The sequence below is a fragment of the Zonotrichia leucophrys genome, chromosome 5 (genome assembly GCF_028769735.1).
Source record: "Zonotrichia leucophrys gambelii isolate GWCS_2022_RI chromosome 5, RI_Zleu_2.0, whole genome shotgun sequence".
Classification (NCBI taxonomy): Eukaryota; Metazoa; Chordata; class Aves; order Passeriformes; family Passerellidae; genus Zonotrichia; species Zonotrichia leucophrys.
Genome location: NC_088175.1, coordinates 59,863,470 through 59,887,559, shown reverse-complemented (window position 1 = coordinate 59,887,559; position 24,090 = coordinate 59,863,470). Strand labels below are relative to the sequence as shown.

Sequence of the window (24,090 nt, the reverse complement as noted above, 5' to 3'; positions counted from 1 at the left end):
GATGGGGGTCTCCAAGAGAGAGGGGCTCCAAGATGGGGGTCTCCAAGAGAGAGGGTTTCCAAGATAGGGGGCTCCAAAATGGGGTTCTCCAAGAGGGGGGTCTCCAAGATGGGGGTCTCCAGGAGGGGATCCCCCCCCCTCATTCCCGGGATGCCCCCTCGGGACACCCCCGCTCCCCCCGGGATGCCGTTACCGGGGGAGGGGGGTGGGGGCCTCAGCCCTGGCCGGATTTTGGGTAAGATCTGATTGGCCCAGGCCGGGGCCGGCCGCTGTTGGGCCCCGCCCCCCGGGCTGCTCGCTGTCCCGCCCCGCGGGGCCGGGGTCGCCCCGTCCGCTCCGTCCGGCTGCGCTCGGCTCCTCCCGCTCGGCTGCTCCCGCTCGGGGCTCCCGTGGCCGCCGCGGGGATGCGGGCGGCGGCGGCGCTGCTGGCGGCGGTCCTGGCGCTGGGGGCGGCCCTGCCCCGCCCGGGGCTGCTCCCGCACGGCCCGGCCCGCGGCGATGCCCGGCTCCGGCCCGGCGACGACGAGAGCTCCCCGGGGCTGCTGCTCCGCCGCGCCCTGCGCCTCTACGGCCGCGCCGCCCGCCGCCTCTACGTGAGTGCCGCTGGCCCCGCTCTCCTCGCCTTCCCTGCCCTCCTTCCTTCCCCCCGGCCGCTCTGCCCCTGCCCCGCTTCCTCCTCTCCAGCATCTCCCTCTGTACCTCCGTCTTCACTCCGTTCATCTCTCCACCCTCTGTCCTTCCATCTTCACTCCGTCCATCTCTCCACACTGTGTCCTTCCCTCCTTCCAGCCCTGTCTCTCTCCGTCTTCCCACTCTGCTCCCCTCCATCCTCCTTCCCTCTGGCTTTTCACCCCTCCGTCTTTCCATCTTTCCTCCTACTCGCCTCCTTCCTCTCTTGCCTTTACACCCCCTCCTTCTCCTCCTGCCCGCCCCTGCCCCTCCATGTGCACCTTCGCTGTCCCGCCGCACGTGTTTTCCCCATCCATCCATCCATCCATCCATCCATCCATCCATCCATCCATCCATCCATCCATCCATCCATCCATTTATCCCTCCATTTCCCCCTTCCCGCGGTCTACTGCTCGGTGTCTCCTGAGGAACAAGAGGGCTTTCTCCTCGGCTTTCTCCCCCGCAGCTGTTCCCCAGCCGCAGCTGGGATGGCCCCCGAGCTGCAGCTCCCTGGAGGATGCAGAAGCCCGAGGTCTTTGTTTTCTGCCCGGCCCGGATGGGGCCACGCGGCCTCGGGGCTCTCCCTGCACCGAGCAGGGGGGACAGGGCCAGGGGACAGCAGTGGTGGCACCTCTGCAGCCCCTGAGCGCCCTGCACCGCTCTCCCTGCAGGTGGGGACCAACGGGGTCATCTCCAGCCAGGATTTCCCCAGGGAGACCCAGTACGTGGATGACGATTTCCCCACGGACTTCCCGGTCATCGCCCCCTTCCTGGCCGACCTGGACACCTCTGGGGACAGAGGGAACATCTACTACCGCCAGGATGACTCCAGGGACGTGCTGGAGCAGGCTCTGGGATACATCCAGGCCGGCTTTCCCCGCTCTGCTGCCGCCTTTGTGCCCACCAATGCCTTCATTGCCACCTGGGAGGAGGTGGGCGCCTACCAGGAGCTCTCCCAGGACACCGAGCCCTCCACAAAGGTGAGGCCCAGGGGCTGAGCTTGGTTCCCATCTGAAGGTGAGGCCCAGGGGCTGAGCTTGGTTCCCATCCTGCACATCACTGGAGGATGAGTTTCTCTTGTGTGGCACCCAAAATTTCTTTCAGAGCAGCTGAGTGTTGGCTCCATCCATCCATCCATCCTTGGGTGAGCACCAGGAGGAACGTGGAGCTTTCCCCCTCTGCTCAGAGCTCTGGCAGTGGTGGGGCTGTTGGACAGCAGAGGTTTAAAGGTTGCTTTCATGGCTGGAGGTGCTTGAGCAAGGACATGGAGTGACAGGACAAGGGGGAATGGCTCCACATTGCTTGGATCAGATGTTAGGAAGGAATTCTTGGCTGTGAGGGTGGGCAGGCCCTGGCACAGGGTGCCCAGAGCAGCTGTGGCTGCCCCTGATCCCTGGCAGTGCCCAAGGCCAGGCTGGACAGGGCTTGGAGCAGCCTGGGACAGTGGAAGGTGTCCCTGCCATGACAGAGGGTGGAATGAGATGAGTTTTAAGATCTCAACCCAAACCATTCCATGATTCTGATTCTTTTCAGACAAAGCTTTCCAGTGCTGGCTGCTCTGGCTTTGTAGGGCAGAGGGTGGCTGGGGGCACCCTTGTTTAGGTCACCCATTGTGCTCCTGACCTTTACTGGTGGCTCAGGGTTGATCTTTCCTCCTGCCCTGCGCTGATTGTGCTGCTGGTGAGCAACCGGCTCTGGAATTTCCACCGTGGGCTGGTTTTGTGCCTGGAAAACAGGCTCAGAGGTGGCCTGCCAGCTCGGGGGGTGACCTGTGCTCTCCACCCACGGGGCTGATAGGGCTCCTGCGTGGGTGGACCTCCAGCACTGCCTGTCCCTGTCACATCGGGCTGATGATGTGCTGAGGAGGTGACAGCGATGCTCTGCCAGCTGCAGGGACTCCAGCAGGGCTGAAAAGAGGAAAACTCTGGTGATGGGCACCCAGAGCTGGGTGAGGGGTGCTGGGCTCTCCCCCAAAGCCCAGCAGCGGCCACCAGATCCCCAAGAGCCACCAGGAGCCATCCAGGGCCCTTCGGCAGTGCCTCGCTGAGAGGGAAGCCAAGCAAGGCAAGAGGCTGAGGTTTGGAAGGAGACAAGGCACATTTTTTCCTCTCATTTAAAAGCTGGGAAAGCAGCTGAAGAGATGCCATCAGGGGCCTCACAGCGACCTCGTGGCCATCGAAAACGCAGCCTCCTCTTCTTTGCTCTTCCCCGTTGTGGTTTTTCCCCGCTCTGAGAAGTTTTGGATCAGGCTTTAAAATGAAACCGGTCTTGTTTGGAAACGAGGAGCTCCAGGGAAAGCTCCTGAAATGCAGCTTGTGCCAGTGCTTTGCTGAGCTCCCCCTTCACCAAAACTGCTAAAAATCTCCCCAAACACCACTTTTTTTTTCTTTTTTTTTTTTATCCCTGACCAAATGTGGTGTTTATGGAAACGCTGCCCTCCTGCTGCTCAGAACCAGGACTGACTCCAAAACATTTCCCCCTGCCCTGGAAAGTCACAGCTCTACTTTTTGAGCCCCAAAAGTAGAAAACTGGGTTAGGATGGGGAGCAGAGGATCCCCAGACCCCCTTCTTGGGGGTCCTGCCTGGCTGGGAGGTGGCAGTGCCGTGTCCCCTCCAGCTCCATGGGACATTCTCCTGCTCCCTGCAGTGACATTTTCCCGGGGCTGCACAACGGGACAAGGCTGACTCTGCTTCTCTGGGATCAAAACTCGCCCTTTTGGGCTGGAATTTGCCCTTTGCAGCTCTTTGCTGGGGGCTTTCCCCCCCTCCTTCCCTTCACCCCGCAGTGCCAGCACATCGATGTCACCCGGCGTGTCCCCCCTGCCACCCACCCCAGCCCTGCAGCTGCTGCTGCTGCGATTTGGCTGCGTGGGGGAGGAATCCAGCCCCGGGGGGGTTATTCCACCCCCCTTTCGGGGTCTCTGAATGCCCGAGTGTGTGACAGGCACAACAAGGCTCTTTATATCCCGCGGGGCCGCCAGGAAACCCAGTGATGCTCTGGGGGCCCTGCGCCCCAAAATCAGAGCGGGGGGAGTCCCCCAGCCTCACTCCCTCCCTCTGTTCCAGGGGGTGAAACTGGGAATTCAATCACTTTTCCTTCGCCCCAAAATCAGAGCAGGGGGAGCTCCCCAGCCTCGCTCCCTCCCTCTGCTCTGGAGGGTAAAACTGGGAATTCAGTCACTTTTCCTTCGCCCCAAAATCAGAGCAGGGGGAGCTCCCCAGCCTCCCTCCCTCTGTTCCAGGGGGTGAAACTGGGAATTCAATCACTTTTCCTTCGCCCCAAAATCAGAGCAGGGGGAGCTCCCCAGCCTCGCTCCCTCCCTCTGCTCTGGAGGGTAAAACTGGGAATTCAGTCACTTTTCCTTCGCCCCAAAATCAGAGCGGGGGGAGCTCCCCAGCCTCGCTCCCTCCCTCTGCTCCGGGGTGTGAAACTGGGAATTTAAGGGAATTCAATCACTTTTCCTTCGCTCGGGCACCGTTCCCGGTGGGAAGGGCTGCTGCTCCCTGCTCGGCGCAGGAGCTCTGTGGGGTTGGTTTTTGGGAGATTGGGATGCCGGGTGGCTCGGGAGGAATGAGGCAGGAGGAGCAGGACCTCTGTGGAGTTGGATTCTCGGTGTTTTTGGGAGATTGGGTGCAGGAGGAGCAGGAGCTCTGTGGGATTGGTTTCTCGGTGTTTTTGGGAGATTGGGATGCTGGGTGGCTCAGCAGGAGGAGCAGGAGCTGTCTGGGGTTGGTTTCTCAGTGATTTTGGGAGATTGGGATGCTGGGGGTTCACCACGGCTGTGCAGGAGGAGCAGGAGCTCTGTGGGGTTGGTTTCTCGGTGTTTATGGAGCAGGTGGGATGTAGTGGAGTTGGTTTTTTGGTGTTTTTGGAGCAGTGAGATGCCGGGTGGCTCAGCAGGGCGCAGCAGGAGCTCTTTGGGGGTTCGTTTCTTGGCGTTTTTAGGAGATTGGGTGCAGGAGGAGCAGGAACTCTTTGGGGTTGGTTTCTTGATGTTTTTGGGAGATTGGGATGTGGGGTGGCTCAGCAGGGCTGTGCAGGAGGAACAGGAGCTGTCTGGAGTTGGTTTCTTGATGTTTTTGGGAGATTGGGATGCCGGGTAATTCACCAGGGTGTGCAGGAGAAGCGGGAGCTCTGCGGGGTTGGTGTCTCAGTGATTTTGGGAGATTGGAATGCCGGGTGGTGCAGGAGGAGCAGGAGCTCTTTGGGGGTTGGTTTCTCGTTGTTTTTGGGAGATTGGGATGTGGGGTGGCTCAGCAAGGCTGTGCAGGAGGAACAGGAGCTGTCTGGAGTTGGTTTCTTGATGTTTTTGGGAGATTGGGATGCCGGGTAATTCACCAGGGCTGTGCAGGAGAAGCGGGAGCTCTGCGGGGTTGGTGTCTCGGTGATTTTGGAAGATTGGAATGCCGGGTGGTGCAGGAGGAGCAGGAGCTCTTTGGGGTTGGTTTCTCGGTGATTTTGGGAGATTGGAATGCCATGGGGTTGACCAGGGCTGTGCAGGAGGAGCAGGAGATCTTTGGGATTGGTTTCTTGGTGGTTTTGGGACGGGTGGGATGTCGTGGGGTTGGTTTCTTGGTGATTTTGGGAGATTGGGATATCAGGGGCTTCACCAGGGCTGTGCAGGAGGAGCAGGAGCTCTGTGGGGTTGGTTTTTGGGAGATTGGGATGCCGGTGGCACGGCAGGGCTGTGCAGGAGGAGTGGGAGCTCTGTGGGGTTGATTTCTTGGTGTGTTTGGAGCAGGGGGATGCCGGGTGTCTCGGCAGGGCTGTGCAGGAGCAGCAGGAGCTCTGTGGGGTTGGGTTCTCCGTGTTTTTGGGAGACTGGGATGTTGGGTGGCTCAGCAGGAGGAGCAAGAGGAGCAGGAGATCTTTGGGGTTGGTTTCTCGGTGTTTTTGGGAGATTGGGATGTTGGATGGCTCAGCAGAGCTGTGCAGGAGGAGCAGGAAGAACAGGAGCAGGAGCAACTCTCTGGGGTTGGTTTCTCGTTGTTTTTGGGACACTGGGATGCCAGGTGGCTCAGCAGGGCTGTGCAGGAGCTCTCTGGGGTTGGGTTCTCGGTGGTTTTGGGGCGGGTGGGATGTCGTGGGGTTGTTTTCTCGGTGTTTTTGGATCAGGATGGGATGCTGGGTGTCTCAGCAGGGCTGTGCCGGCTCCGGAGCTGCCCCGTCTGGGGGCTGTGCCCGCGGTGCCCCTGCCTGGCAGAGCCCCAAGGCTCACAGGGCTGGCAGGGCAGGCGGCCAGCCCGCCTATAGCGGGATGTATGGGAAGCTGGGATGTTTTTTCCGCAGGAAACCGAGCTAAAATTGTTCTCAGGGACGAACGGGGGTGTGGGCTTTCCTCTGGAGCAGGGGGTGTCGGTGGGAGGACAGGAGTGAGGGGCTCCCAGTGCAGGGGTTGCATGGCCAGGGATGCTCCTGGGACAGCCTTGCCCTGAGGGGTGGCCTGGCTGTGCCATGGGCTCCAAGGGGATGCTGAGCACCTTCCCAGGATGTGGCATTGGGGTTTGGCTGGGCATGAGCAGCCCCATCTCCTGCGCTTCCCCAGGAGGCCTCTGCATGATCATGGAATGGGTTGGGTTGGAAGGGCCTTAAAGAACATCCAGTGCCACCCCTGCCATGGCAGGGACACCTTCCACTGTCCCAGGGTGCTCCCAGCCCTGTCCAGCCTGGCCTTGGGCACTGCCAGGGATCCAGGGCAGCCACAGCTGCTCTGGGCACCCTGTGCCAGGGCCTGCCCACCCTGCCAGCCAGGAATTCCTTCCCAATCTCCCATCCATTCCTGCCCTCTGGCACTGGCAGCCATTCCCTGGCTCCTGTCCCTCCATCCCTTGTCCCCAGTCCCTCTCCAGCTCTCCTGGAGCCCCTTCAGGCCCTGCCAGGGGCTCTGAGCTCTCCCTGGAGCCTTCTCCTCTCCAGGGGAACATTCCCAGCTCTCCAGCCTGGCTCCATGGAGGTGCTCTCTGTCTCAGGGCCCTTTTGGGGTGTTTGCACGCCCTGTGGTGTGTGTGGGGCTGCCTCTCACATCCCTGCTCCCCTTCCTTCACTCCTCCGCTGTGTTCCTGCCCCTCAGTGCCATCCATCTGCTCTCCCTTTGGCAGCTCAACACCTTCCAGGCAGTCATAGCCTACAACGATGAGGACACCTACAGCATCTTCCTGTACCCCGAGGGTGGCCTCCAGTTCCTGGGGACGCGGCCCAAGGAGTCCTACAACGTCCAGCTGGAGCTGCCAGCCAGGGTGGGCTTCAGCTGGGGGGACAGCGACGACCCCAAGAGGGACGGGCTCTTCCACAGCCTGGCCAGCAGCGAGCGGGCTCTGAGGGGCCTGGAGAGGTGGGTGCAACCTGGGGGGCCCTGCTGTGGGCAGGGGGAGCAGCATCACCTTCCCCCAGCCCTGGAGCCTTTCAGAGCCTGGAAAAACCTGGGGAGTGACCTTGGGGTTCTGGGCTGCACCAGGGGCTCAGCCTCACGTGCACAGGGGCTGTATTGGGGTGCTGCCACCTTTGGGGTGGCTTTTCCAGCATGGCTGTGGTGATGTTTGTGTGTGCTGTGTCCACAGGGAGAGCAACACGGGGATCCCTGGCGTGTGGGTTTTCCACGTGGGCAGCACGGAGCACGTGGAGCCGGGGGGTGGCCAGGGAGCTGCTCCTGCTGTGCCTCAGAGCCCCCCTGAGCCCCCCAACCCTGGCACCGCCAGCTACCCCCACCGTGCCTCCAGCCACACTGCCATGGCCCAGCATCCCAGCCACGGTGGCCCGGTGCTCCTGGGCTTTGTCCCTGCCAGGAGGGACACCCAGGAGCCCAGAGGGGACGGTGGCACCGGGCAGAGCTTCTCTGCCAACCCCTCCTCCTACAGCTCGGGCCAGCACGGCGTGGGCGTGGAGGAGGACGTGCATTTCAACCCTGATGGTGAGTGGGGACAATGACCCAGTGGGGACAGCGACCCCTAAAAAAGGCCCCTGGCTGGAATTTCACCCCAAGGACTGGTGCTCTAGGAGGAGCTGCTCCTGCAAAGCTGCTGCCCTTGCAGCTTCTCCTCTCAGCCCCATCCCACTGCCAAGGGAGCCACACAGCCCTGCCTGCTGGGCATGCCAAGGGGAAAGAGGGAGGTCTGGAGCTTGGGATGGGGTGGGAAGCTCAGGGGACAGGTCCCAGAATTGGCCTTGCCACCCTCCCCGCCACCGGGCCAGCTGTGGGGCCGCCGTGGCACGTGCCTGGGGGAGCAGAGCCCTGTCCCAGCCAACTGTCTCCCAAAAATACCGCCAGGAATTTGATCTCATGCCCTCTGTCAGATCCGTCTGAAATCAGGCAGCAGGTTCCAAACCCTCCACCCCCCTCAGCATCCCGGGTGACTCCCTTGGGAACCGCCACCTCCAGCTGGCTCCTTCCCAGGCGCTGCTTTCAGTGCCAAGAGGGCAAAACACCCACCCCATGTGACGGGTGGCTTTGTCACCGCGTCCCCAAGCTTCTCCCTTGTCCCCAGTGTTCACCTACAGCGCAGCCAGCAGGGAGACGTGCGCCCAGCACCACGGGCAGTGCTCCCCTCACGCCTTCTGCACCGACTACGCCGCCGGCTTCTGCTGCCACTGCCGGGCCTCCTTCTACGGGAACGGGCGGCAGTGCCTGCCCGAAGGTACGCGGGGCGGGCGGCGGGCGCGGGCGGCCCCTGTGCCCCCCTGCCCGCTGCCAGGGGTGCCCATCTCCCCACCCAGGCGCCGTGCATCGCCTCAACGGCAAGGTGAGCGGGAGCCTGAGGGTGGGACGGGCGTCCGTCCGCTTCCAGGACGTGGATCTGCACGCCTACATCGTGGGCAGCGACGGCAGAGCCTACACGGCCATCAGCGGCGTGCCCCAGCCCGCTGCCCGCGCCCTGCTGCCCCTGCTGCCCCTCGGCGGGCTCTTTGCCTGGCTCTTCGCCCTGGAGGAGCCTGGCTCTGAGAACGGCTTCAGCATCACCGGTGAGAGGGGATTTGGGAGGGGTGTGGCTGCTTGGGGTGGGTGGGGGATCAAGGTTTGGGGCAGCTCTGTGGTTTCTCCAGTCCCACTCACCTCTTGCTGTGACCCCCCATGCTGGAGTAGCTGGGAAGGACACTTTGGGGTTAGTTTGGGGTTTGGGGTTGTCCCTACAAATGGTGCCCGTTCCCTTTTCTTGCCCAGGTGCTGAATTCACCCAGAACCTGGAGGTGGTGTTTTACCCCGGCGGGGAGACGGTCCAGGTCACTCAGACAGCCGAGGGCCTGGGGCCGGACAATTATTTAAGCCTCAGGACACACATCCAGGGTGAGGTGCCATTCCTGCCAGAGAACGTCACCATCCACATCACTCCCTACGAGGAGCTCTACTCCTACTCCAGCTCAGGTAAGACCTGTGCCCACCTGCCTTCAGCCCCCTGCACGCACACCCAAAAACACCCGAGCCACATCGATGCTGACACCGTTTCTCCCACTTCCCTGGGGTTCTCCGTGCCATCGGGCAGCCGTGACATCCTCAGGCCATCGGGAGTACGTGGTGGCGGCGGGCACTGCCAACCAGACCCTGTCCTACCGCCTGCGCCAGAACATCACGGTGGCGGGGTGCCCGCACGCGCGGCCGCCGGCGCGGCAGCGGCTCTCGGTGGCGCGCGCCTTCGCCCTCTTCGACAGCCACGAGCACGTCCTGCGCTACGCCCTGGCCGCCCGCATCGGCCCCGCACCAGGTGAGCTCCAGCACCCACCCCCGGGTGCCAATCTGTGTGCCAACCCAGGCTGCCAGCCCTCAGAGGGGTGCTGCCATCTCCCAGTGCTGTGGTGTGCTGGCTTTGCCCAAAATCAGCCCAAAAAGAAGGGTTTTCCGAGCAGTTTGAGTGCAGCACTGCCGGCGCTGGGTGGCACAGCCATGGTTGCCTGCTTGGGACAACGGTGCTGCAGCACGTGGGGTGTAAGTGGGGATGGTCACTCCCTGTGTCTCCCAGGTCTTTTATTCCCCCCAACATCCCTGTGTGCCTGTAAGAGCGTCAGGGGTTTGCATGGTTGGGACAGATGGAGAACAGAGATCTCTGAAGCCAGGTCGTGGAACTTGGGGTTTATTGTACAGGGCCCTGCTGGGATTTGGGGTTTATTGCAAAGGGCCTGGGTGCAGAGGCCTTTTGGGATTTGGGGTTTATTGCAAAGGGCCTGGGTGCAGGGCCCTGCTGGGATTTGGGGTTTATTGCACAGGGCCTGGGTGCAGGGCCCTGCTGGGAGCTGCCAGCCAAAGCTGGAGCAGGCTTGAGAGAAGAGAGGGATAGAGAGGATGAGAGGGTAAGAGAGTAAAAGAGGCAAGAGAGCCAAAGCATAAGAGAGTAAAAAAGGTAAGACAGTAAAAGACAAGAGCTAAGAGAGCAAAGTTCCCGTTACAGTACAATAAATCATCTTCTGTGTTGAATATTCTGATTCTCACGAACCATTCTAGTACAATATACAAATCCTATAGCATTTCCATACAGCCTATAAGAATCACTACATCACCATACTGTGTTACATTTTAAACCCTAAAACCTCCTCTTTGGACCCCTTCTGCCAAGCTGGCAGGGTCTGCTTGGACCCTTGGGCCTGTCTGCAAGCAGAGGGTGTTGTTTCATCATGTTTCATCAAAAGGGGATTACCATTGCTTTCCCGTTGTTCAGGGATCTCAAAGCTTGCTTTCATTTCAATCTCGCTTATAGCTTCTATATTCTCAAAATCTTTTGCCAGGCAATCATATTGATCAGGCTTTCCTGTTCCATTTTCCCCAACATGTTCCCGCAGACGATGCCGAGAATCCCGGGGCGAGCCCGTGCCACGATGGCAGCCACGCGTGCGAGGCGCCGGCGCGCTGCCAGCCCGGCGTGGGCACCGAGTACACGTGCGAGTGCCCAGCTGGGTACCGTGGAGATGGACGGGGCTGCCGAGGTCAGCAGGGCTGGGGTTGGGTGCTGCGGGGCAGCTCTGGTACCCACAGAGCCACAGGTCCCTGGGGAAGCGCTCCAGGAGCAGACAAAAATAGGAGGGAAAGAAAGGAGATACAGGAGAAAAGCAAAACCAGTTGAAAAATAATTCCTGCGTTTCATAAATCCAGCCAGCTTTGTTGTTGCTCTCCTATCACTCCAAAACTCCATGTGGCAAATTTATCTTCCAATTTTAGAGTCTCTTTCTACAAGAAGCTGCCCAGTGCCAGTGAGTTGCAATGCACAGTGATGATGGCGAGGAATTTGAGGATCCTGCCTTTCCATAAGGAACAGGTTTCCCTCTCCTAAAATCCCAGGTTAAGTGACCAATCTCATCACTTAATTTCAGGAGAAGGAAACCAAGTTTTAAACCACAAATACTTGAGAACATTGGTGTGCCTTGAACAAACGCTTCTTTGTCACAACCCTGCACCAAAAGCGATCTTGCTCTTTTTTTCCCCTCCTATTTCGAGCTGATTAGAAAGTTAATTCCGTAGCTGATTAGGTTTGGTGACAGACATGGGATGGGCAGCGTGGGGCAGGATATTCCCTCTCACACCACGAGCAGCCAGACCATGAGGATGGGGGTGTCCCACCACCATCGGGGTGCCTGGTGTCTCCTCTTTTCCCCAGATGTGGATGAGTGCAGCGAGGGCCTGAGCCAGTGCGGGCCCTTCTCCGTGTGCCTGAACGAGCCGGGCAGTTACCGCTGCGAGTGCCGCGGCGGGTACCAGCCGGCGGGGGACGGGCAGGCGTGTGTGCGTAAGTGCTGGCCCCACCCGGGTGTGCCCCGCTCCTGTGCCCTGTGGATGTGCCCTGAGCACCCCTCCCGTGTCCCCACAGCGCTGGCACCGCCGAGTGACCCCTGCGAGGCCGGGCGGCACCGCTGTGCCCCGGGGGACCGGGCGCGGTGCCTGTCCCGCGGCGATGGCCACGCCACCTGCGAGTGCCTGCCCGGCTACACCGGCGATGGCATCCACTGCTCCGGTAAGGCGGGCACGGGAGGGACCCCACAGCGCAGCTGTTGGGGTGTCCCTGTCCCTGCTGATCCTGTTTTCCCCTGCACAGACGTGGATGAGTGTGCTGAGAGCCCGTGTCACCCGGCCGCCATCTGCTACAACACCCCCGGCTCCTTCTCCTGCCGCTGCCGGCCCGGCTACGCGGGCGACGGCTTCCAGTGCACGTACGGTGAGGAGCCCGCCCAGCCCCGTGCCCTCTCTGCCTGGCACAGCTTCCCCACTCAGCCCTGTGCCCTCCCTGCCTGGCACAGCTTCCCCACTCGGCCCTGTGCCCTCCCTGCCTGGCACAGCTTCCCCACTCACCCCACTGCCCTCCCTGCCTGGCACAGCTTCCCCGCTCAGCCCCGTGCTCTCCATGCCTGGCACAGCTTCCTCAGCTTCATTCCCCACTCAGCCCCGTGCCCTCCCTGCCTGGCACAGCTTCCCCAGCTCATTCCCCATTCAGCCCCGTGCCCTCCCTGCCTGGCACAGCTTCCCCAGCCTCATTCCCCACTCAGCCCCGTGCCCTCCCTGCCTGGCACAGCTTCCCCACTCAGCCCCGTGCCCTCTCTGCCTGGCACAGCTTCCCCACTCAGCCCCGTGCCCTCCCTGCCTGGCACAGCTTCCCCAGCTCATTCCCCACTCAGCCCTGTGCCCTCCCTGCCTGGCACAGCTTCTCCACTCACCCCCCTGCCCTCCCTGCCTGGCACAGCTTCCCCACTCAGCCCCGTGCCCTCCCTGCCTGGCACAGCTTCCCCAGCCTCACTCTCTTCTCAGCCCCGTGCCCTCTCTGCCTGGCACAGCTTCCCCACTCAGCCCCGTGCCCTCCCTGCCTGGCACAGCTTCCCCACTCAGCCCTGTGCTCTCCATGCCTGGCACAGCTTCCCCAGCCAGCCCCGTGCCCTCCCTGCCTGGCACAGCTTCCCCAGCCTCACTCCCTTCTCAGCCCCGTGCCCTCTCTGCCTGGCACAGCTTCCCCAGCTTCATTCCCCACTCAGCCCCGTGCCCTCCCTGCCTGGCACAGCCTCCCCAGCCTCACTGTCCCCTTTTCTGGTTTTCCAGCAGCAGAGGGGAACCCGCAGCGCCTCACGCCGTGCCAGCACGAGCGGATGTACCCGCGGGAGGTGCCACCCCTGGGCGACGGCCACGTGCCCCAGTGTGACGAGCAGGGCCGGTACCGGCCCCTGCAGTGCCACAGCAGCTCCGGGCACTGCTGGTGTGTGGATGCTGCAGGGCAGGAGATCGCTGGCACCCGGACAGCGCCGGGCACCACCCCACCTCGCTGTGGGAGCCCAGGTCAGTGACACCCTCTGGGGCTGGGTCCTTGGGCATCTGGGTGGAGTCCCAGTGGCTCCCCACTTTGGCCCAGCCTCCAGAAGTGTGGGGACAATGAGGCCACAGTGAATGGAAGGGAGTCATAAACTAAACAGCCATAAACTAAAACTTGAGAGGTTTCATCTCAGCGTGAGGGAGAATTTCCTAATGCTGAGGGTGGCAGAGCCCTGGAAAAGCTGCCCAGGGAGAGTGTGGAGTATCCCTTTCTGGAGATATTTCAAACCCACCTGGACACATTCCTGTATCACCTTCTCCAGGTGACCCTGCCTTGGCAGGCGGGTTGGACTGGAGGATCTCCAGAGGTCCCTTCCAGCCCTAAGGATTCTGTGACTCTGTGACCCTCTGCCCAGTCACCCTTCTGAGGCTTCACTGTGGGCAGGGTGCTGCCAAGTGGGTGCATTGAGGGGCTCCTGGGTGTTTAGGGTGCCCTGGCCCATTGGGTTACAGTGTTTGTGCCCATTGGGCCACCTCCTGTGTCAACTTATGATGGAGGCAACAGCTGTGGGGTATTGAGGGGGCTGGAGTGGGGCAGGCGCTGGTAGACAGGGGACAAGTGATGCCAAGGTGGCTCTAGAGGAGCTGGTGGCACCCCCTGAAGCCGGGCTGGGGGCGTTTGCTGCCAGCAGAGTCCATCCAGCAGCTGACGCCGTGCGAGCACGCGCGGATGTACCCGCGGGAGGTGCCACCGGGGCCGTCCCCCGTGGGCGATGGCCACGTGCCCCAGTGTGACGAGCAGGGCCGGTACCGGCCCCTGCAGTGCCACAGCAGCTCCGGGCACTGCTGGTGCGTGGACGCCGCCGGACAGGAGATCGCCGGCACCCGGACGGCACCGGGCACCACCCCACCTCGCTGTGGGAGCCCAGGTCAGTGACACCCAGGGGGGACAGGGGGACACAGGGCTCTGCAACGCCCCGAGTCACCCAAATAGCGTGGTGACTGTCACCCTCGCTTTGCAGAGCCCACGGAGCGGCCCCCCAGCATGTGCGAGCGCTGGCGGCAGAGCCTGCTGGAGCACTACGGGGGCAGCCCCCGCGGGGACCAGTACGTGCCGCAGTGTGAGCCCAGTGGGGACTTCGCCCCGCTGCAGTGCCACGGCGACAGCGGCTACTGCTGGTGCGTGGAGCAGAGCGGCCGCGAGATCCCGGGGACGCGCTCCGAGCCCGGCACCACGCCGCCCTGTAAGCGCCCCAAAGGCACCCTGGGCACCCCCAGCTCTGGCGTGGAGCCGAGGGGGTGACACTGAGCCGTCTGTGTCCCTTCTGACACGCCAGGTCTGCCCAGTGTGGCCCCACCCAGCGTGCGGCCCGAGCCCCGGCCCGACGTGTCCCCTCCGGCCTCGGGGACGTTCCTGCTCTACGCGCAGGGCCAGCAGATCGGGTACCTGCCCCTGAACGGCACCCGGCTGCACAAGGAGGCTGCCAAGACCCTGCTGTCCCTGCATGTACGGTACCCGTGGGGTGGGCAGGGGGTGCAGCAGCACCCAGGGGGCTGGGACAGGCTGGGGCCCTGGTTTCACCTCTGTCTGAAGCGCTTGTCAGGGTTTGAGGGGTCACCTCTTGGGGGACATTGGCTGTGCTGGATGCCTTGGTGGCACTTTGGATGAGTGACAGGATGAGGAGGCTTGGCTTCCCAATGACGGAGGTTATTGGGATGTAATTATTGACTGGGGGGTTGGGGAGGCCCTGGCAGAGGGTGCCCAGAGAAACTGTGGCTGCCCCAATCCCTGGAAGTGTCCAAGACCTGGTTGGAGCAGCCTGGAACAGTGGAAGGTGTCCCTGCCCATGGCAGGGGTGGAACTGAATGTTCTTTAAGGTCCCTTCCAACCCAAGCCATTCTGGGATTCTGTGGGTTCTATTTTCACCTTCCTCCAGCCATCCCCAGTAGAGGGACAGATCTCAGACGGGTCCTAGACCTGGGACTGCTCACAAAGATGCTCCCAGAGCTCCCCAGGGCTGGTTTTAGCCTGGATTTCCAGCTGCAGGGCTGGCCTTTTTTCCTTCCTTGGACTCCCCTTGGAGCGTGGCCACGTGCCTCTCCAGCCAGGCCAGACCAAGGCAGAGGAATGCTGAAATCTGGGCCAGGACCCTCCCTGCTCCCTGGGGAAGTGAAGGACCTTGCCAAGTATTCCCTCTCCCCATCCTGAATGTCATTCCCCGGGCTGGCTTCGCTCTTGGAGCACCCTCTCCTTCAAATCCATCTGGATGTGGGTGTGAGCTGGCCTAAAATCCTCTGCTGAGGGATTCAGCTGGGAGGGTGCAGTGGGCACAGAGCAGAGTCTTGCTGGGGAAGTGGGATTTGAGTGTCATTCCCACTTTCAGCATGTCCCAGGCAGCTCTCAGTGCCAGCTGATGGGCTGAGGTTCCTCCCTGAGCCTCCTGGCAGGATCTCACCCCGTTTTTCCATCCTCTCCTGACCCTGGCAGGGCTCCATCGTGGTGGGCATTGACTATGACTGCCGGGACAGGATGATCTACTGGACTGACGTGGCTGGACGGAGCATCAGCCGAGCTGGGCTGGAGCCGGGCTCAGAGCCAGAGACCATCATCAGCTCAGGTGGGCTCCTGTCCCCAGGATTTGTTAAAAATATGGATATTGATCTAGGACTGATATCCAACTGTGACGGACCAAAACTCTCTAACAGTTTAGAGTCAGAAAGTGTGTGTTCATTGTGGGATAGCTCCCAAATACACACCTCAATTTACAGCTGGTTCCAGAGCCCTTTTATCTGTACAAGTGTTGAGTACCCAAAATACAAATCCATATTCATAACTTTGGTACATCCCATTCCCAGTATGGATATTGATCTAGTACTGATATCCAAAAACTCTCTAACAGTTTAGAGTTAGAAAGTGTGTTATTGAGGGATAACTCCCAAATACACACTGCAATTTACAGGTGATTATAGAGCCCTTTTATCTGTAAGTATATAAAAGTATCTATATAAGAGTATCTACAAGTATATAAGAGTATTGAATACTCAAAATATAAATACATATTCATAACTTTGGTACATCCCATTCCCAATATGGATATTAATCTAGTACCAATACCCAAAAACTCTCTAACAGTTTAGAGTTAGAAAATGTGTGTTTATTGTGGGATAGCTCCCAAATACACACTGCAATTCACAGAGCCCTTTTATCTATATACTCTTATATACTCTTATATACTTATAGATAGTCTTATATACTCTTATATAGTCTTATATAGTCTTATATACGCTTATATACTCTTATATACTCTTATATAGTCTTATATACTCTTATATACAAGAGCATATAAGACTATCTATAAGTATATAAGAGTATCTAAGAGTATCTATAGGTATATAAGAATATTGAATACCCAAAATACAACTCCATATTCATAACTTCGGTACATCCCATTCCCTGCTCCATATGGTAATTAGTTCAAAAGCAATTAAGCATGGTAATTAGTTCAAAAGCCATTAAGCATGTGCAGTTTGTTCCTTTAAATGGGTGGGTGGTCCCTTTCATGGGGAGGGGGTCCCAAAATGAGGAAGTAAATGAAGTCTTCCTCGTTCTGACCTTTCTGCCTTTTCAATGCAAATCTGACAAATGAGCCCTTGGTAGAACTCCCATTCCCCATCTTCATTTGGTTTCAGAACAGAGGAGGCCACAATTGCCTTATCTTCCTAAAAGCAATTTATCAGTTTCTATATTCTATAAAAGCTATTTATCAGTTTCTATATTCTTCATTATAAACCCAGCTCACCAAACATTGTGCTGACAAGCAATCAATTATTAGTTAACTACTAACTTCATCAAGGCCTACCCATTTATTTTAATTAACTCCAGTAAAGCTTATCTCTAACTAAAATCTTAGCTCCTCTAAAATCTCTAAATTTCTTAAAGTTTATGTCTCACCCAGTGTCACCTGCCCTGAGCCACATCTGCTCTTCCCATCCCAGCTCCAAGCTCCTCCCATTGGTGCCTTTTTGGGCTACCTAAAAACAGAGCCCAGGCAAAATTTAGGCAATAAAAAGCAGTTATATTTATATTTATTGAAGAGCCTTCAGGTACATTTTGGGCAGACAAAGCCCATCCAGGGGCTACACCCAAAAATGGACAGTTTTCACACTTTTATAAGTTTGGTACATTTGCATATTGGGGGTTAATCTTCCAATTACAGCTTCAGGTAATGAAGTCATTTATTGGAATGTGCCCTTTGTTGATGGAGTGGCAAAACCTTAAAAAGGAAGTAAGTCTATAAGTTTCTCTCCTCAATGAGGTGAAAAGCCATCTCATAGGCCTGGGGGACTTCACCTCAAACTTAAGGATGGTTAATGGGACAGAAGCCAAAAAGTCCATCCTGGGCAATTTACTAGAAAAAGAAGAGAACAAAGAAACAAATCACTTTTGTGAGGTGTTTTACCAGGAGCAAGGACCTTTTGCACCTGGCTTGTTTTTTCTCTGTAAAGACCTTTTTTATTTTGCTTTTTATTGAAACTTTTCTGTTTCCAACACTGGAACAGAAGCCATCGTGCTGATTTTATGCCGTCTAAGGTGGCTGAGCTATCTTGGGTGTGAAATAGATCTCTAAAAGCTTATGAGACCTGGCTTGAGGAGACCCATATTTCATGATTTACCCCAAGTGTTGAATTTGTGGGCATCCCCGACATGGGAAGAGATGAGAATCTTGACTCTATGTTTCAGAAGGCTGATTTATTACTTTATGATATATATTTTATTGAAAGAAAATGATATATTAAAACTATACTAAAAGAATAGAAGAAAGGATTTCATCAGAAGGCTAGCAAGGAATAGAAAGGAATGGAATGATAATAAAATCTTGTGACTGATCAGAGAGTCCGAGACAGGTGGACTGTGATTGGCCATTAATTAAAAACAACCACATGAGACCAATCACAGATGCACCTGTTGCATTCCACAGCAGCAGATAATCATTGTTTATGTTTCATTTCTGAGGCCTCTCAGCTTCCCAGGAGAAAAGATCCTAACAAAAGGATTTTTCAGAAAATATGTCTGTGACACCCAAGTTTGCTCCCTCCCCAGCTCCCCTTTGTTTAAATCTCTCAGGCCCTGATTCAATGAAGTGTCCTTGAGGAATTGTGTCTGACCAAAATGGGAAAGCAGCAGCTCACACTGTATATGTAGTTTAGAGTTTATATATCGTTTATACACCAAAGAATTACAAGATTACAAGTATGTCACGGACATCTTTTATGAAAAATCCTTTCCTTAGGATTTTTCCTCCTGAGAAGCTGAGAGGCCTCAGGAACAAAATGCAAACATCGGTTATCTGCTGCTGTGGAATGCAACAGGTGGATCTTTGATTGGCCCATGTTGGATGTTTGTAATTAATGGCCAATCACAGCCCAGCTGGCTCAGATAGAGAGTCCAAGACAGAGCCTTTGTTATAATTCTTTGCTATTCTATTCTTAGCTAGCCTTGTGATGAAATCCTTTCTTCTATTCTTTTATTATAGTTTTGATGTAATATATATCATAAAATAATAAATCAGCCTTCTGAAACATGGAGTCAGATCCTCGTCTCTTCCCTCAACCTCAGACCCCTGTGAACACGGTCACACAAGTATATGAAACATTTAAAAGTTAAAACCTTAAGGCATCACCATCCTCCACCTTTGGGCTGGTGATGCCTGAGGGCTCCCAGAGCAGCATTTCCCCACCCTGAGCGTTTCCCCCCCATCTCCCAGCAGGGCTGATCAGCCCCGAGGGCCTGGCCGTGGACCACCTGCGCCGGGCCGTGTTCTGGACGGACAGCGGGCTGGACAGGATCGAGCGGGCGCGGCTGGACGGCTCCGAGCGCCGCGTGCTCTTCGACAGCGACCTCGTCAACCCCCGCGCCATCGCCGTGGACCCCGTCCGAGGGTGAGCACAACAAATTCCCTACAGGGAGCTTGGGGTTTGGGCTTTGTCTTGGTTTGCCATGCCAGGTGTTTGCTAAGGAAGGCAGGAGGCTCCCCTGAAATGGAAAATGTAAAACCCCTGACTGTGATGGTGTTGACAGGGGTCTTAGACCCTCATCTCTTCCCTCATCCTGACTCCATGTTTCAGAAGGTTTGATTTATTATTTTATTATATATATTATATTAAAACTATACTAAGAGAACAGAAGAAAGGATTTCATCAGAAGGCTGGCTAAGAATGGAAAAAGAAGGAATCATAACAAAAGCTTGTGTCTTGGACAGAGAGTCTGAGCCAGCTGACTGTGATTGGCCATTAATTAAAAACAACCACATGAGACCAATCCCAGATGCACCTGTTGCATCCCACAGCAGCAGATAATCATTGTTTACATTTTGTTCTTGAGGCCTCTCAGCTTCTCAGGAGGAAAAATCCTAAGGAAAGGATTTTTCAGAAAAAATCATGGCTACACCCCTCTTTTTCCAAATTGCTATAAATTTTAAATTTAAATATGGGAGCAGAAATAACATTTCTTTAATGGGGAAGAAAATAAAAAGATAAACAATGCAGTAAACTAAAGCAACACTGACAGAGTCAGAACCCAACCTGACACCCTGTGGGTCAGGCTGTTGGCAGCAGTGCCATTGGAATTGTGGCTCAGCCCTCCTGCAGTGTCAGGGCTGGTTCTGCTGGAGCAGGGATCCTGTAGAGAAGGATGGATTCTGCCTGTGGAGATCCAGGGGTAGAGGGAAATCCTCTGGGGAATCCAGTGGAGAAGCCGTGCTGGTGTTCCAGAATCTCCAGATTATATCCAGGCAGGAATGCTTGGCTGGTGTTCCAGAATCTCCAGATTGTATCCAGGAATGCTTGGCTGGTTCCAGAATCTCATGATGTATCGAGAGTTGCTCCTCCCCTGGCCACATTCAATGGGATGCTGTAGTTCTTATCAGCCATGCAGTGACATACAATGGCTGTTATCAGCAGGTGTCTCCCTGTGGTGGTGTTTGTAGGGGTCTCAGGATGAGGGAAGAGATGAGAATCTTGACTCCATGTTTCAGAACGCTGATTTATTATTTTATGATATATTCAAAGAAAATGATATCTTAAAACTATACTAAAAGAATAGAAGAAAGGATTTCATCAGAAGGCTAGCAAGGAATAGAAAGGAATGATAATAAAATCTTGTGACTGACTAAAGAGTCTGAGACAGCTGGACTTCGACTGGCCATTAATTAAAAACAACTACATGAGACAAATCAAAAATGCACTTGTTACATTCTACAGCAGCAGATAATTACTGTTTACATTTAGTTTCTAAAGTCTCTCAGCTTCTCAAGAGGAAAATCTTAGCAAAAAGTTTTTCATAAAATATGTCTGAGACATCTCCCCATTTGTGGAAGAGATAAGGAAAACTGCCACTTAGCAGAAGACAACTGCCATACAGATTGCAAATAGAAAACAATTTGCTTGGCAATCCAGGACAAAGGTGCAGAACTTGGCCGTGCCAAGGCTCCTGTGGACACCCTGGGGTGGCATTCCCTGGTTTTGGGAGACACAAGAAGTGATGTGACCAGAGGCTGGGTTTTGGGGTATTGTTTCTTATCAGTAAAACAGTCTCACTACTGTGAGTTCTGCAGCTTTTCATTAGAAGGCACAAAATGGCCAACAATCTCTTGGTACAAGGTCTTTTAAGACTAAACCATCCAATTAAGAGCTGATCCCTAGATTATTTTCCCTTTTAACCCAATAACTGATCCCACAGAGCCCACAATGTGTATTTTTCCACCCAATTACAAAATATCACCCAAACCCATGAAGAAGGAGGAAGAAGCAGCATGAAGAAGAAACCCTGTGCCCTCCATCTTGCTTCCATCCCCAACATACTAAAAATCCCGAAACCTCAATTTCTCACCCAGTGATACACCTACACTGCTCTCTATAATCTATTTCACACTTTTGTGGGTTCCAGTCTACCTTGAAGTGTAGGAAACTTTCTCCATGAATGAGGGTCAAAGTGAGTGCTCCCCTGGGAGTCAGAGCACCCCAGAGCAGACAGAAAAATATTTCCAGTGCCCTGGGTTTCCACATCCTCCCTATTCCCTGCCTGGCCCTCATGTTTGTACTGCCCCAGGCCCCTGGGCAGAGAGTAACTCAGACTCTCCATGTGTGGTTGCTGGGGCCTGATCATCTCACCACGGGGCTGAATTAAACATCTGTGGATGTTATGCAAAGTTCCTTTTTGCTCCCTTACCCTGGACTGTGTTAGCAGCAATTCAGCCTGCTGCAGGCCCCGTCCTGACCTTGTCCTGTAGGAGGGATTGGCTCTGCTCCCCAGCCCCTCTTTTTATTGAATTATTTGAGATCTGGATAAAGCTGCTGTTCCAGTATCAGGATGTAGATTATTTTGAAGAGCTGTGCCTCCAGGGTGCTGTTGGGATACAGAATGTGCTGCTCCTCAGACTCGCCCTCGTCGAGGAGCCGCAGTTTGGGTCATAAACATGTCTGATATCGTTCTGCTTTGTTTGGAGAGGTTTTTTTCCTAATCAAATAAAGATGGTTCAGGCACTGATAAGGGAAAAACCAGGCCTTGCTCCTGGCAAGAACCAGGATAATCTCCCACCACTCCTTACTCTTGTGCCCTGTTTGTGCATTATTTCCCAAGCAACCTTTACTGGACGGACTGGAATCGCGAAGCTCCCAAAATCGAAACTTCCACTGTCAATGGAGCCAACAGGAGGGTTCTGGTGCACACAGACATTGGTTTGCCCAATGGCCTGACTTTTGACCCCTTCTCCAAGCTGCTGTGCTGGGCAGACGCAGGTAATGTCCCCAAGGATGGATCAGAGAAGGTCACACTGGGTCTCAGAGGAAAATCCTGGGTGTCTTCAGCCCAGTGATACCTGTGGGCTCCAATGTTGTGCCAGATTGGATTTTAGGAAATATTTCTTCATGGAAAATGTTGTTGCTCAGGGCAGTGGTGGAGTCCTTGTCCTTGGAGGGATTTAAAAGCTGTGTGGATGTGGCACGTGGGGACATGGAGCAGTGGTGGCCTTGGCAGTGCTGGGAATGGCTGGAGTTGGTCTTAGGGAGTTTTTATGATTCTACATCTTCAGGCTGAAAAGCTGTTTCAAAATGTAATAAATCAGGAAAGGCTCTTTCCTCAGAGGGTGCTGGCACTGCTCAGGCTGCCCAGGGAATGGGCACAGCCCCGAGGCTGCCACAGCTCCAGGAGCTGCCAGGGATGCCCAGGGTGGGATTGTTGGGGTGTGCTGTGATCCTTGTGACTCTGTGGAATACCAGGAACATATTTGGAGTGGCATTTCCAGTGGGATGGGGAATATTTTGCGTTGGAACAGGCACCAAGCACCTGGAATGCACATTCCCCGACGGCACCGGCCGGCGCGTCATCCAGAGCAACCTCAACTACCCCTTCAGCATCGTCAGCTACGCCAACCACTTCTACCACACGGACTGGAGACGGTGAGCAGGGAAAACCCCACCCCCTGTATGAAGGAATGCTCAGCTCCCCTCCCTGAGAGGAATCCCAGCCTGCTCCCAAACCCTGGAGCGTCCCCAGAGCTCTCCTGGATCTCCGAGCGCGGCTCCAGCAACACCTGCTTGTAACTCTCAGCACGGAGGAGTTGTTTAGACACAAGCCCAGCTCCCTGGGAGGGATAGAAACAGTGGTTTGGGGTTTTTTTAATTTTTTTTTTTGAACTGAAACTTGGCTGCAGTCTCTGGATGTAGATGAGGTCCAAGGAAAGATCCTGTCCTCAGCCGTTCCCTCCAGCAGCAGGAACTCGCCTCTCTTCCCACTCCAGCTGGAAGCTCTCACAGCTCCCAGCCAGTCTTGGGTTACAACAAACACTTCAGGGCTTGCCACGCTTGGAGGAGACTCTCAGGGAGATAATCTCTCCTTGGAAGGCTCTTTTCTGTGGCTGCATCACCACACAGAAATGCACTGACCGAGCTGGAGGAGGATTTTACGGAGCAGATTTCTTTCCACTTGTCCCGCAGGTGTTCAGAGCAAGATTTTCAGCTGCCTGTTCTAAATATGGGAAAAAACCCCTCATGTTTCATAGGTGAATAAAACACTTCTTCCCTTTTTTTTTCACCAGGGATGGGGTGATAGCTGTAAATAAAGAAACAGGCTCCTTTACTGATGAGTATCTCCCAGAGCAGCGATCCCACCTCTATGGAATCACAGCTGTTTATCCCTACTGCCCTGGAGGTAAAAACCCACCCAAACCCCATCCCCTTGGGAATTCTGATGGCCTGAAAAACCTCCACACTAAAAATCTCCATTTCTCCCCACAGCCAGGAAATAGTAACTCCATTTTCAAGGGAACGAGGAGGATCTTTGCACCCAGAGGAATTTCAGACCCAGAGAACTGTCACTGCATACAAGGGGGAGAAGTCCCTCACCGAGGCCAATGAAGTGCCCTGCTTTCCTGCAAAAAGATTTTCAAGTATTTTTTGTAGTTATACCTCAAGACTTTACTACTGTATTTTTGTACCAAATGGAAAATGTTGAGATATCACCAAAAAAAAAAAAAAAAACCTGGGAAGCTCAAGCCATGACTCAAACTCTTGCTCACGCAAGATTTAAAATGTAGCTTTTTTTTTTTTTTTACTCCAATGTTTTATTTTATTTTATTGGAAGAACAATGGATTCATTTTTCATAGTTTTGACAATCTGACCAAGAGGTCTTTTTATCCAAAAATAAGAATTAAGTGCCTATGGGAAGCTGTGGATGCAGTTAATTACTGGGTCTAATTAACAAACAGCCCTGAAGACAGAGACTGTGTGTGCTCCAAAATCCTGCAGAACAGGGATGGGATGTGGCAAAGGCATTGAAGATTTTCCAGAGGATGATTCTGTGTTTTCACCACTGCCTCCATGCATGTCTTTTAGTATTTATATTAGAAGAATATGCTAGAATTGATCTGTTCATGCTTGTTGGGTCTCCCAAGTGCCTTCCTAGACCTACCCAGTGTAGACCAATACATGTTCAGAAATACCAGTTACGTTGTAATGCTTCACTTTTTCTAAGTTACTTCAATAATTGAATAAAAAAGGTTGGTTTTAAGTTGCCCTTTGGATTCAGTTTTTCACTATTTCAGTTGTAGGGGAATATTTCAGCAAGCAAGCCAGGAGCAAGCTGTTCCTAGGGCAGGACCTCAGGAAAAGAAGATTTTATGTAACATTCCCCTCAACACAAAGCCAAACACAATG

The 24,090-nt window shown here is 55.2% G+C and overlaps 1 protein-coding gene across 4 annotated transcripts; it reads left to right on the top strand.

The window, feature by feature from the left end:
• The first annotated feature begins 396 nt into the window (after positions 1–396).
• NID2 (nidogen 2) lies at positions 397–23,944 on the top strand. Of its 4 annotated transcripts, none has more exons than XM_064715984.1 (22): positions 397–593; positions 1,341–1,649; positions 6,769–7,001; positions 7,228–7,577; positions 8,152–8,301; positions 8,381–8,626; positions 8,826–9,026; positions 9,145–9,363; positions 10,433–10,576; positions 11,245–11,373; positions 11,455–11,598; positions 11,680–11,799; positions 12,675–12,905; positions 13,571–13,807; positions 13,901–14,122; positions 14,216–14,385; positions 15,367–15,496; positions 18,647–18,818; positions 21,517–21,674; positions 22,211–22,334; positions 22,973–23,085; positions 23,172–23,944. In XM_064715984.1, exons 1-22 carry the CDS (start codon positions 405–407, stop codon positions 23,180–23,182), a joined length of 4,002 nt encoding a protein of 1,333 aa, XP_064572054.1. In that variant the 5' UTR covers positions 397–404; the 3' UTR covers positions 23,183–23,944. The 4 variants fall into 4 exon arrangements, with proteins under 4 accessions (XP_064572054.1, XP_064572053.1, XP_064572052.1 ...); XM_064715983.1 differs by having other exon boundaries at positions 18,644–18,818; XM_064715982.1 differs by having other exon boundaries at positions 12,672–12,905.
• Positions 23,945–24,090: the final 146 nt, after the last annotated feature.

Bases quoted from the DNA above. Each gene is read 5' to 3' on its own strand.
- NID2 (XM_064715981.1), top strand. From the start codon at position 405: ATGCGGGCGGCGGCGGCGCTGCTGGCGGCGGTCCTGGCGCTGGGGGCG. The intron at 7,578-8,151 runs GTGAGTGGGGAC...CCTTGTCCCCAG, and splicing joins CGTGCATTTCAACCCTGATG to TGTTCACCTACAGCGCAGCC. The intron at 13,808-13,900 runs GTCAGTGACACC...CTCGCTTTGCAG, and splicing joins ACCTCGCTGTGGGAGCCCAG to AGCCCACGGAGCGGCCCCCC.